General features: G+C 41.3%; 1 protein-coding gene across 1 annotated transcript; it reads right to left on the bottom strand.

The window, feature by feature from the left end:
- Positions 1-6,921: 6,921 nt before the first annotated feature.
- LOC128195339 (uncharacterized) lies at positions 6,922-12,339 on the bottom strand. Its single transcript, XM_052872600.1, has 4 exons — positions 11,071-12,339; positions 10,518-10,641; positions 8,059-9,614; positions 6,922-7,593 (listed from the first exon to the last, which is right to left on the bottom strand). The coding sequence occupies exons 1-4, from the start codon at positions 12,337-12,339 to the stop codon at positions 6,922-6,924; spliced, it is 3,621 nt and encodes a 1,206-aa protein (XP_052728560.1).
- Between the last annotated feature and the right edge of the window lie 246 nt (positions 12,340-12,585).

Genomic DNA, 12,585 nt, shown 5'->3' with positions numbered 1-12,585 from the left:
GACCCTGATCACAATATCCCTTCCCCACAAAAACATTATTTTTTGTCATTACAATCTTGTCAGACTCGAATGACACTTTAACCCCCACTTTTCCCAGTAGTGCTACAGAGATTAAATTAACTCTGATTGATGGCACATGTAGCACATCACTCAAGGCCAGAGTCTTTCCAGATGTGAGTTTGAGAAGAACTTTCCCTTTTCCCAGAATAGGAGTGGTCCTGGAATCACCGAGGTAAACGAGTTCTTCTCCATCCCCTACACTAGTGTAAGAGGTAAAAGCACTTCTGTTTGCACAGATATGCCTAGTAGCACCAGAGTCTACTACCCACTTGCTCACATTGGTCATCAGATTTACTTGAGAAACAACCGCAGCAATAATGTCATCTCCTTCGACTATATTAGCCTTAGGAGGATTGTCGTTTCTTACTCTGCGTCTGCACTGCGGTGCATGATGGCCTGACTTCCCACATACGAAGCAATTTCCTTTCTTCTTAAAGGTGGGGTTAGATGTGTTGGGGCGAAATTTTCGAAAATTATTTTTCTTATTGTGATCAGGTTTGTGTTCGTACCTTTTTGGAGCAGGTTTGTCTTCTACCATGTTTGCTTTTGCAGACAATGCTTTGGCCCTCACAGCAGCAGATTCTTTCCTGTTGGTATCTTCAATAATTATGTGAGTGATCAGCTCTGAAAGTGACATTTGCTTGTGCCTATGTTTTAGTTGTTGCTTGTAATCAGTCCAGGAAGGCGGCAATTTCTCGATCAGAAGCTCTGAAAGAAACTCATCTGGAAGAAGAACGTTCTCTCCTTTGATATCTTCGAGTAGCTTGTGGTACTCATTAATTTGCGACTTTATGTCCTTATCTTCAACCATTTCCCAGCGATAGTAATTCCCAATGATGAATCTTTGTCTGATTATATCTTCAGCAGTGTATTTGAGAATCAACGAATCCCAAATTTCTTTCGCTTCCTTATAGGAACAGTATACATCGAACAAATCGTTAGAGAGTGCACTAAGTAAAGTATGACGACATACCTTGTTTGCATGAACCCAATCTTCAACTTGTTTTGAATTTGGAGGGTGACTGGAGTCGGGTTTTGAAGATGAAAGAGCAAAAGCGACTCCGTACATGTCTAAGAGAGTCGACACGCGTTCTTGCCAGCGCCGGAAATTCTGACCAGAGAAGACTTCAATTTTTGATACATCCGGGAAAGGTTTCGCGAAGACCGTCTGAGTTCCGGAAACATTATTCTGATTCTCCGGGATTGAGTTGTTGTTGTTGTCAGCCATAAGTCCTTAAGATTGTTGTAAAAGCTGACAAAAGTAGAATAAAGATCACGAACAATATGCTTCCTGAGGCGTGTAGATCACTGTCCTTAAGGACTTATCCGCGGTGTATTGCGCAAGCCCCCCAGGATACAACAGGAACTTCTCAGATATTTCTGAGGATCTCAGAACTAGCAAGGAACTCTAAACAGAGTATAAGAATAACTGTTAACTCATTGGCAAGTGTACCAAATCGTTCTAAGTAATAAAACCGGTAAGACCGGATATCGTTTCCCAAGAGACTCGTGTAACACTTTAAAACTGTATAATAAGTTAACTAACTTAGACTAAGAATGACATCTTTAATAAGATTCAAGTGTAATAAAGTTCCAATTCATGTATATACGATAAAGTGAACGTCTTAGAGGCTAAAAGATTGAAAATGGTTAATGGATAATGAAACAATATGGATGAGATGTTGGAGAATGATTGTAATTACTACGCTATCATGCAAATGCACATCACTACTTCATCAATTAATTGCATTTGTCAACCTTCCTATTATACTTAGACCCAATTCCTTGGTAGAAAAAGCCTAGACTCACTTCTTTCAGTCCCAATTCCTTGGTAACCTAGAAAGTTCATCTGCATTACGATTAGAGGTTTAAGACAACTAAAGCATCAAGCTCCATTCCTAGATACAATCTCCCTTAGGTGTTAATTCCAGTTCAAGATCCACACAATACTTTCCAATATCTAGCAAATCTTAGAATCAAGTTATGGTTGATCAAGTCACAACAAGCTTTAAGAGAAGGAAATTAAACACTCACAATCAATTGAAGGAAGCTTCAATTCATTAAACTCAAGTGCATTTACATGAAAGTTTCGTAACTACATCATTCCCCAACAAAATGAAATTAGTTCTCCATAGTCATGGAGAACTTGAGCTTACAATGGAGAAAAATGGAAGAATGGGGATCCAAGGAGGAAGGATGGAGAGTTTCCACTGCCCAAAACCAGCTCCCTTAGGTCCGAAAATGGTGTTCCAAGCTTCAGCCGCCAAGAAGAAGCCACCCTCAGTTACAGAATGCTTTAAATAGATCTAGGGTTCCAGGTCAGCAGAGTTCGCGCCCGGGCGCCCCTCCTCAGTCGCGCCCAGGCGCGAAGCTCTCGCAGAAGGTCGCGCCCGGGCGCCCTCTTTCTCGCGCCCAGGCGCGGAGCTCGCGCATATGGTCGCGCCCAAGCGCCCTTTTGGCCGCGCCCAGGCGCGAGGCTTGCGCAGAAAATGTATCCTGCTTCCTTCTTCTTGGGCTCTTAGGCGTGAACTTCCTTTCCTACTCCATCAGATCCTGCTTTTGAATCCTTTTCTTGCTCCCATTCTTGGTAAATACAGTACTTCTCTAACAGCTTGCAATTCGCCTACAAATTTGAGGAATTAATGATGAAAACTTGTATGTAACGCTTAAGCTAGACTTATTCGCAAACTTAGATGAAAAGGGAGGATTAAACATGTTTCAAGCTTAAAAAGGGTAGATTTGGTACAAGAATTGGTTCAAAGATAATGGTAAAAATTACCGTTATCACAACCCCAAACTTGAAATCTTGCTTGTCCTCAAGCAGAAAAAAACAAACAAATGAACTGGTTTGAACGAACAAACAACTCTATTGCTTCATCACTAAACAAGAATAAAATTCAATCATGCTTGCTCATCATGTTGACTAGATTTTTGTCACAAGAGGTGAAACTTTCACTGGTGGTACTCACAAACTTACAGAATTTAAACAACAGCTATGTTCTATGAGGGACCAACACACATGACAAAAGTATTTTCTTAACTAACATGGAACCCTTCCTCTGAAAAGAAACTGTTTCACTCACTCTCATAGGTGTATGGGGATGTGTGTCTCTCACTCAAACATCACAATATCACACAATTGAACTTTGCCTTTCATTTCCCTTACAAAGAACACACTTACCTATAAATTTGAAGTACAAGAACATTCAAGGCTTTACAAGGGTTAGGTTAAGAAGGAGCTTTGGTTTTTCTAGGCAAAACTAATACTAAGAGAGCATTCATTTTAGCACAAGATAACAAAGTCTCGCGTACTTCCACCAATTGTAAGCAAATCTTACTTCTTTTTCCCTTTTTGTAATACTTTTAATTTTAAATAAATTTTTTTTTTTTTTTGAAGGAATGTCAATTCACATGTCACCTCAAATACCCCAAACTTGAACCATTTTCCTGTACCCCACTTGAATGCTCATCTTAGCTTAAGGTAGAGGGATTACAAATTGTTTTCGGATTGCTTTTTAAGGTTCATGGATGGGCTACAAAAGGTTACAATAGGCTTTGGGTTCAAGAACTTAAGATAACAAAGGGAGAACAAGACAACCTTGATCATGTATATTGAACAAGTAAATGATCCACTTCAGAGAAAATCAGGCAAAACTCAATTATGCTTCTAAAGTGATGTCATTCAACAATAATTCTTGAGCACAAAATCTCACTAGGTTACTTAGGGTTCCAAATTTGTTTTCAAACACAATGCCATGCATATTAATCACAAGAAGAACAGCGCATGAAATTCATTCAGTCGAGCGTAACCACAGTGAAAAGAAACTACCCAACTCGAGCCTAATTTCAAAGTCTCACAGAGTAAAAGCAAACATAAGCGATTTCTAATCAAGTCAAGTTCGAAACATTTTCATCAACATGTTCATTCAACCAAGTTCAAAAGTACGAGTGCTGAAATTAAATTAACTACGGAATTTAAAGCATGAATGTAGTAATTGTTTATGAAAGAGATGAAAGTTGCCCGTCTCATTGTCTCATCTGACTCCTCAAGAATCACTCTCAGTGTCCTCCACTTCTTCTTCCTCTTCAGATTGCTCCTCCTCCTCTTCCTCTTCAGATTGCTCCTCCTCATCTTCCTCTTCAGATTGATCCTCTTCCATTGCTTGAGCTCCAGAAGATGTTCCAGCTCCCCCATCAGTAGAGGTCTGGTCCCCAGGCCAAGCTACTCTTGCAGCATATTCCTCAGAAGTCATGAAACCTGGGTGAGAGGAGGCGTAGACCTGACGCATCATGTCTGCGTGAGCAAGGCCCATCCTATGGAGTGCTTCCAGCTTAGCATTGAGGTCGGCCATATTGAAGGGGTTTTGTGGGCCGTCTTCTTCAGGCTATGCAGGTGGGTCAGGCTGATTTCTCCGATGCCTTCGTGGTGGCTGGGGTGCAGGAATGTTCTGACCGTCCTCATCAATTAAGCAATATTGCAGGTAATAGGACCGATCAATGGTTTTCCTTGGTTTCTCAAATGGAGGTAGTGAAGTATCAACCCCAGCAATCTCACATAGGTGAGTGATCAGAGATGGGTGGCCTAGTGGAGTGTTGCTCAGTGCAGTATTGGCACAGTCATTGATCTCATGTGCAATAATGTTACCCACATTGATTGGCTTACCCTGCAATATAAAGAAAAGGAGGAGTGCTCTACTCACATTGAGGTCAGACATATGGGAGCACGGAGATATGTTGGCATGTATGAATGCCATCCAATATTTGGAGAGAGGTGTAAGAAAGGAACGCTTGATATGCAATGGTTGTCCCTGTCTGTTTCTATGAAAGTGTCCTCTGGGGAGGCACAAGGTCCTCTCAACCTCCTCATAGTCTATCCCTGCAAAATTTGTTCTGTTTGCGTCTGAGTAATGACATGTTGAATTGCCCCCTGGCCACGGAGTGTTCAAGAAAGAGTTGATTGTGTTTGCATCAAAAGCTACTGGCCTCCCTCGCACATAACTTGTGAACGGTTGTGGTTCGTCTAAATAGCTGCGAGCATTAGCATAGAATTCCCGGACTACATCAATATTAGCCGGTTCAGGGAAGGAGATAAGATTGCTCCAGTGTCGACGCCACACCTCTTGGGCAAATTGTGGTTCCTCCCGAGGTAGCTGTTCTACTACTCTTTCCATAAGGAGCCGTCTGTTTTGAGACTCCTCAAAATTTTTCTTATGTCTCTGAGAGAGGAAGGTTTGAGGTTTGGAATTCTTCTTTTGCTTCTGCCTCTTTGTTGCTGTGGTTTTGATTCTTTTTGTTCCTGAAACAGAGGCCATTTCTGCACAAACATGCAAGGATTGTGAATGTGAGTAGGAGACACAGAAAAATCAAAATGATATGTAACGTTTGTGCATTCATGGCTCACGAGCAAACACAAACAATTAGGACACTCAATCACAAACAATTACAAGGAAATCAAAAGGCAAAAATAAACAAAACGTATGAAAAGCACCACCATGGCCAAATGCTGGCCGAACCAGTCGCGCCCGGGCGCGACCTGCTAGGGGCGCCTGGGCGCGACTTCTGCAGAAGAATTCTGCAGAATGGTTCCTTCTTCTTTACCTGTTTTTGTGAGTTTTTAAGGTTTTTCAGAGTTCAATCCAACATGCAAGCAATTCAATTAAACACACTAACTAAGACAAAGCAATCAAAGCACGGATGAAACAGAGAAAATGGAAAAACAATTGAAGATCAAAGCATGGCCACAATTTTGGCCGAGCCAGTCGCGCCTGGGCGCGACCTGCAAGGGGCGCCTGGGCGCGAGTTTCTGCAGAGTGCAGAACTCAATGGTGGTGGTTTTTTTTTCAGTTTTTCAATCATCAATCATGCATTCAAGCAGTTCAATTGTACAATCCTAGTCTAATTCAAACAACAATCAACACATGAAAGCAAAGGAAATTCAAAACAAGCAAACGAAAGCAAAACCTACTTGATTTGGAGAATTGGATTTGAATTTGAATTTGAATTTGGGGATCTTGAGAGAGTTGAGAGCTTGACCTTGATTACCCAAAGAAAACAGATTTTTGGTGATGAGAATGAGTGGGTGTGAGAGTTCACAATGGAAGTGATAAAGTTGAGTGGGTGGGTTGAGTTGGTAATAGGTTTACTAAGTGAGAGAGGCCACAATGGTGAGTGGGAATGTTGTTGATTGGTGGTAGTTTGTGTGGCTTAGATGGAAGGGTATGGTGATTTTGGGGTTTTGGAGAGAATAGGCACGAGAGAGAGAGGGGGTTGGAAATTAGGGTTTGAAAATGATGGACATCAGACCTGTGCACTTAAAATCAGATTTAATTTGGGCCTGCACATGTCGCGCCCGGGCGCCCTCTTTCTTGCGCCCGGGCGCGACCAGCACGCTGCTGTCTCGCGCCTGGGCGCGCCTGGACAGGGGGGCTTGGGCGTGAATTCTGCAGAATTTCAGCAGACTGCAGAATGGTTCAACTCACAGTACCATTTTCTGATTTTTGCATTCTCTAGCTCTCAAAACACCCCAGAACACCTTATTTTTATCAAACACGTTTGCTTAAATCTTCAATAAGGGAAATTCACTTGAAGAATCAATTTGAAGGTGTTCAATTTCACAAATTTTCAACATTCTCCAAAACAAGCAATTAAAAATCAAGACACAACACAATCACACTATTCACATCTCAAGCTACACAAAACAGTAACAAACTTCCTCACAGACAAATTTTTAACAAGTGCTAAAACACAAACAAACAATCAACAACACACACAAATAACAAAAAATCACTGAAAGAAGGTTAGAAAGCTGGGTTGCCTCCCAGTAAGCGCTTGTTTAACGTCATTAGCTTGACACACTGATGCTCATGGATCTGAGAGGTGAATGATTGTTGTGAGACGCTGAATCTCACCGCCTAGGTACTGTTTCAGCCTCTGTCCATTTACCACCCAACTTTTGTTTGGATCATCTGCTGCAGGGTTAACCAACTCAATAGCCCCATGGGGCTTTACCTCCTTTATGATGAACGGTCCAGACCACTTTGATTTCAATTTGCCTTGAAGAATCTTGAATCTGGAATTGAAGAGTAAAACTTGTTGGCCAGGTTGAAACTCTCTCTTTAAGAGCTTTTTGTCATGATACAACTTAACCTTCTCTTTGTAATTCTTGGAGTTATCATAAGCTGTCAATCTCATTTCCTCCAACTCCTGTAATTGCAACTTTCTCTTTTCTGCAGACAAGGTAGAGTCAAAGTTCAAGAACTTCAGGGCCCAATAAGCTTTGTGCTCCATCTCCACCGGTAAATGACAAGATTTGCCATAGACTAGTTGAAAGGGAGTCATCCCAACAGGTGTTTTCATTGCAGTCCTGTAGGCCCACAGAGCATCATCCAGTTTTAATGACCAATCCTTCTTGGAAGAAGAAACAGTTTTCTCTAGAATCCTCTTGATTTCTCTGTTTGATACTTCCGCTTGCCCATTGGTTTGAGGATGATATGGGGAAGCAACTTTATGTTTCACCTCATAGTTTTTTAGTACCTTTTCAAGCTGATAGTTGCAGAAATGTGATCCTCCGTCGCTGATAAGAATTCTTGGCACCCCAAATCTTGAGAATATGTTTTTCCTCAAGAATTTAATGACAGTGGTTGCATCATTCTTCTGACATGCTACTGCTTCCACCCATTTGCTAACATAGTCTACTGCAACCAGAATATACTCATTAGTATAAGATGAAGGTAGGGGACCGACAAAATCAATACCCCAGCAATCAAAAACCTCAACTTCCAGGATGCTTTGTAGTGGCATTTCATGCCTTCTTGAGATAGTGCCCACTCTTTGACATTTATCACAACGCTTGGCGTGGGCATAAGCATCCTTGAATATAGTAGGCCAGTAAAATCCAGATTGGAGGACTTTGGCAGCTGTTCTTTCACCATTGAAGTGTCCTCCATAGGGTGAATTATGGCAATGCCACAAGATTCCTGCTGATTCTTCTTCAGTAACACACCGCCTCAAGAGATTGTCAGCTCCTAGTTTGAATAAATAGGGGTCATCCCAAACAAACTGCTTAGCATCATTTAAGAATTTCTTCTTTTGTTGCCATGAAAGATCATCTGGAAGGATTCCCGCAGCTTTGAAATTAGCTATGTCAGCAAACCAGGGCCTTTGTTGGACCATCATCAAGTTCTCATCATAAAACTCTTCACGGATTTCTCTCTCTTTAGTTGTAACTTCATCATTGACAAGTCTTGAGAGATGGTCAGCAATGACATTTTCGCTTCCTTTCTTATCTCTGATCTCCAAATCAAATTCTTGCAACATAAGAACCCATCTTATCAATCTTGGTTTGGAATCAGGCTTGGTAAGCAAATACTTGATAGCAGCATGATCAGTGTAAATAATTACCTTTGAACCTATGAGATAGGGTCTGAATTTCTCTAATGCATACACTATGGCAAGAAATTCCTTTTCCGTGGTTGCATACTTTAGTTGAGCTCCATTCAAGACCTTGCTTGCATAGTAGATTGTGTGGAACACTTTCTCTCTTCTCTGTCCAAGCACTGCACCAATAGCATAGTCACTAGCATCACACATTAATTCAAAATCTTTGTTCCAATCAGGAGATATGATCACCGGAGCGGAAATTAGCTTGGCTTTCAATGCTTCAAATGCCTTCAAGCATTCCTCATTCAGTTCAAATGGTGTATCTTTTACAAGGAGATTGCTTAAGGGCTTAGCAATCTTGGAGAAATCTTGAATGAATCTTCTATAAAAGCCAGCATGCCCAAGAAAGCTTCGAATTCCTTTCACATTAGTTGGTGGTGGAAGCTTTTCAATGACTTCCACTTTAGCTATGTCCACTTCAATTCCTTTGGAAGAAATTTTATGCCCTAGAACAATCCCTTCCGTCACCATGAAGTGACATTTTTCCCAGTTAAGAATGAGGTTGGTTTGGATGCATCTCTTCAAAACTGTTTCTAAATTTGCCAGACATAAGTCAAATGAGCTTCCAAACACTGAGAAGTCGTCCATGAAGACTTCTATACATTTCTCCACAAGATCGGAGAATATAGCTTGCATGCATCTTTGAAAGGTGGCAGGGGCATTGCAAAGCCCAAAAGGCATCTTTCTATAAGCGAATATACCGAAGGGGCACGTGAATGCGGTCTTTTCTTGATCTTTTGGATCTACAGCTATTTGATTATAGCCAGAATAACCGTCCAAAAAGCAGTAGAAAGCTTGCCCTGCTAATCTTTCCAGCATTTGATCCATAAAGGGGAGTGGAAAATGGTCTTTTCTTGTGGCCTTATTCAACTTCCGGTAGTCAATGCACATTCTCCAACCAGTGACAGTTCGTGTAGGTATAAGCTCATTTTTCTCATTACATATAACTGTCATGCCGCCCTTCTTCGGGACCACTTGCACAGGACTTACCCATGTGCTATCAGAGATAGGATAAATGATCCCTACCTCAAGAAGCTTGAGAACCTCTTTTCTCACCTCCTCTTTCATGACTGGATTTAGCCTTCTTTGAGGTTGAGTTGCTGGTTTGAAATCATCTTCCATAAAAATACGGTGCATGCAATAGGTTGGACTTATCCCCTTTAAATCAGAGATAGACCATCCTACAGCTCCTTTGTTTCTTTTCAACACTTCGATCAACTTTTTCTCTTCAGCAGATGATAAGGAGCTGCTGATAATCACAGGCTTGTTGTTACCCTCATCTAGAAAAACATACTTTAAGTGAGAGGGTAAAATTTTTAGTTCAAGCTTCTTCTCTTCCATCATGACATCAGTCTTTATATCTTCGATCTGTACCTCATTAGATGGGATCTCCTTCAGCACATCCAAATCTGTTAAACGTTCTTCAATCATTTTCTCTTCTTCTTCATTGAGAGATTCACGTGCATCTATGAGTGTTTTTATCAGCGGGGACGACACATGTATCTCCCTTTCTACCGTTACGCAGGCTTCGTCAAGCACATCAACTTGAAAGCAAGCTCCCTCATCACTGGGGTGAGACATTGCTTCAAAAACATTAAAATTCACCTCTTCATCTTCCACCCTCACCTTGAGCTTACCATCATCAACATCGATGAGTACTCTTGCCGTCTTCATGAATGGCCTTCCAAGGATGAGTGGTACCTCCACATCCGCCTCCATTTCCATGATAACGAAATCCACTGGAAACACAAATTTATCTACTCGTACAAGAACATCCTCCACTACACCAAGTGGATACTTGATGGATCTGTCTGCCAATTGTAGGCTCATCCAAGTAGGTTTGAGTTCAAGCTCTCCAATTTTCTCAAATAAAGAAAAAGGCATCAAATTGATGCTTGCACCCAAATCGATCAATGCTTTTCCAATAGCTAGCTTACCTATAGTGCAGGGAATGGTGAAGCTACCAGGATCCTTGAATTTAGGAGGGAGGAGCTTCTGGATAATGGCACTGCAGTTACCTTGAACTTCAATGGTCTCTTCCTCAATGTATTTCCTCTTTTTAGTGAGGAGTTCCTTCATGAATTTTGCATAGGCCGGCATTTGTTGTAGTGCTTCTGAGAATGGTATTTTTATCTCCAATTGCTTGAAGATATCCATGAATCGTCCAAACTGCTTTTCTTTATCCTTTCTTGTGTATATTTGTGGATAGGGAAGGGGCCTCTCAACTTCTTTTTCTTTTCTTTTTCTTCTCTCATCCTCTTCTTCTTTTTCTTTCTCTCCACTAACACTATTCTCATTTTCTTTTCTCTCATTCTCTTCTTTTCTATTCTCACTCTTTGTCTCATTTTCATCTTTTCTTTCATCACTCTCTTCTGAGTTCTTTTTCTCTCCACTCACTAACAACTTACCACTTCTTGTAGTGATTGCCTTGCACTCCTCCTTTGGGTTGGTTTCAGTATTAGCTCCAAAACTCTTATCAGGTTTTTCTTCTAGCTTCTTGGCCAGTTGGCCAACTTGTATCTCCAAATTCCTTATGGATGCTTCCGTGCTTTTGTGGTTGGAGATGGATACTTGCATGAATTGTTGAAGAGTGTCCTCCAATTTAGAGGTCCTGTCTGATAAAGAGGGGTGTGGTTGGTATTGTTGTTGAGGTGGTCTGTTTGAAGGTCCAGCTTGTCCTTGGCCCATGCTTGGGTGCAGTCTCCATCCTTGATTATAGTGATTGTTACGGTTCTGATTACCCATATAGTTCACGTCTTCTTGGGTATTGACCTGCATAGCACAATGACCATTAGCATGTTCTCCACCACACAATTCACACCCTTGATGTTGGGCTTGTGAAACATTCTGGAGTTCCTTTGGCAATTGAGAGAGTTTGTTCATGAGCGCTTCAAGCTGTTGGGTCATTATCTTGTTTTGGGCTAGTAGAGCATCCTGAGATTGTAGTTGAAACATGCCTTTTTGCTGAGCCCTTTCATTCTGCAATTCACTATCATTTGCAGCCATGTTTTCTATTAGCTCATGGGCTTCTTCAGGTGTCTTCCAACGGATATTTCCTCCAGCTGAGGCATCTAACATCAATTTGGTTTGGGATCTCAATCCTCCCAAAAACATGTTGAGAACAGTAGGCTCATCAAACCCATGAGTGGGTGTCTTTCTCAGTAGCCCTTTGAATCTGTCCCAGGCTTGACTCAGAGTCTCATTGACATCTTGCTGAAAAGATGAAATCTCCTGTTTCCCTTTGTTAACCTTGGACTGTGGAAAGAATTTGTTGAGGAATTTTGCCACAACATCCTCCCAAGTAGTGAAACTATTTTCAGGGAAAGAGTTTAGCCACATCTTCGCATTACCTCCCAAGGAGAATGGAAATAAGCTGAGCCTTATCGCTTCATCTGGCACTTGATGAATCTTTACAGTGTTGCAAATTTCCAAGAAAGTTGCCAAATGATTATAAGGATTCTCGTGTGATAGGCCATTAAACTGATTACTCTGCACCAGATGGATGAGAGCAGGCTTCATTTCCATGTTCACAGCATTTACCCGTGGTCGAGCAATACTATTAAAGTGGAGCGGTCCTGCGAAAGTAGAGTAGTCTTCCAAGGTGCGCCTTGCTTGTCTATCACCATTGCCATTCATATCATCACCCATATCCCCCATTTCCTGATTAGCTGTGGAAGAGTTTGGTTGCTCAGAGATTACAGGTGCGGGAGAAATGTCTCTCGAAGTTCTGTTTTCTCTCCTTCTTCGGCTATTGTTTCTTCTTGCTGTCTTTTCAACTTCAGGATCCAATAGAAGAGGTTCAACTGATGGTGTGCTTCTAGTACGAATTTTTCTCTGCATTCACTAAAAACAACAATACTAGAGCACAAGATTAACTTAAAGATCAATAAAACAAATTTATTCACAGTATAAAGAATATAAGAATAAAGCCTAAGTTGGTTAAGAATTACACAACTGTAAAGTACTAACACCGAGTCCCCGGCAGCGGCGCCAAAAACTTGTTAACTCATTGGCAAGTGTACCAAATCGTTCTAAGTAATAAAACCGGTAAGACCGGATATCGTTTCCCAAGAGACTCGTGTAACA

The sequence above is a fragment of the Vigna angularis genome, chromosome 2, assembly GCF_016808095.1.
Source record: "Vigna angularis cultivar LongXiaoDou No.4 chromosome 2, ASM1680809v1, whole genome shotgun sequence".
Taxonomy (NCBI): Eukaryota; Viridiplantae; Streptophyta; class Magnoliopsida; order Fabales; family Fabaceae; genus Vigna; species Vigna angularis.
The sequence above is the reverse complement of the archived record's forward strand: the minus strand, read 5'-3'. Positions and strand labels throughout refer to the sequence as shown.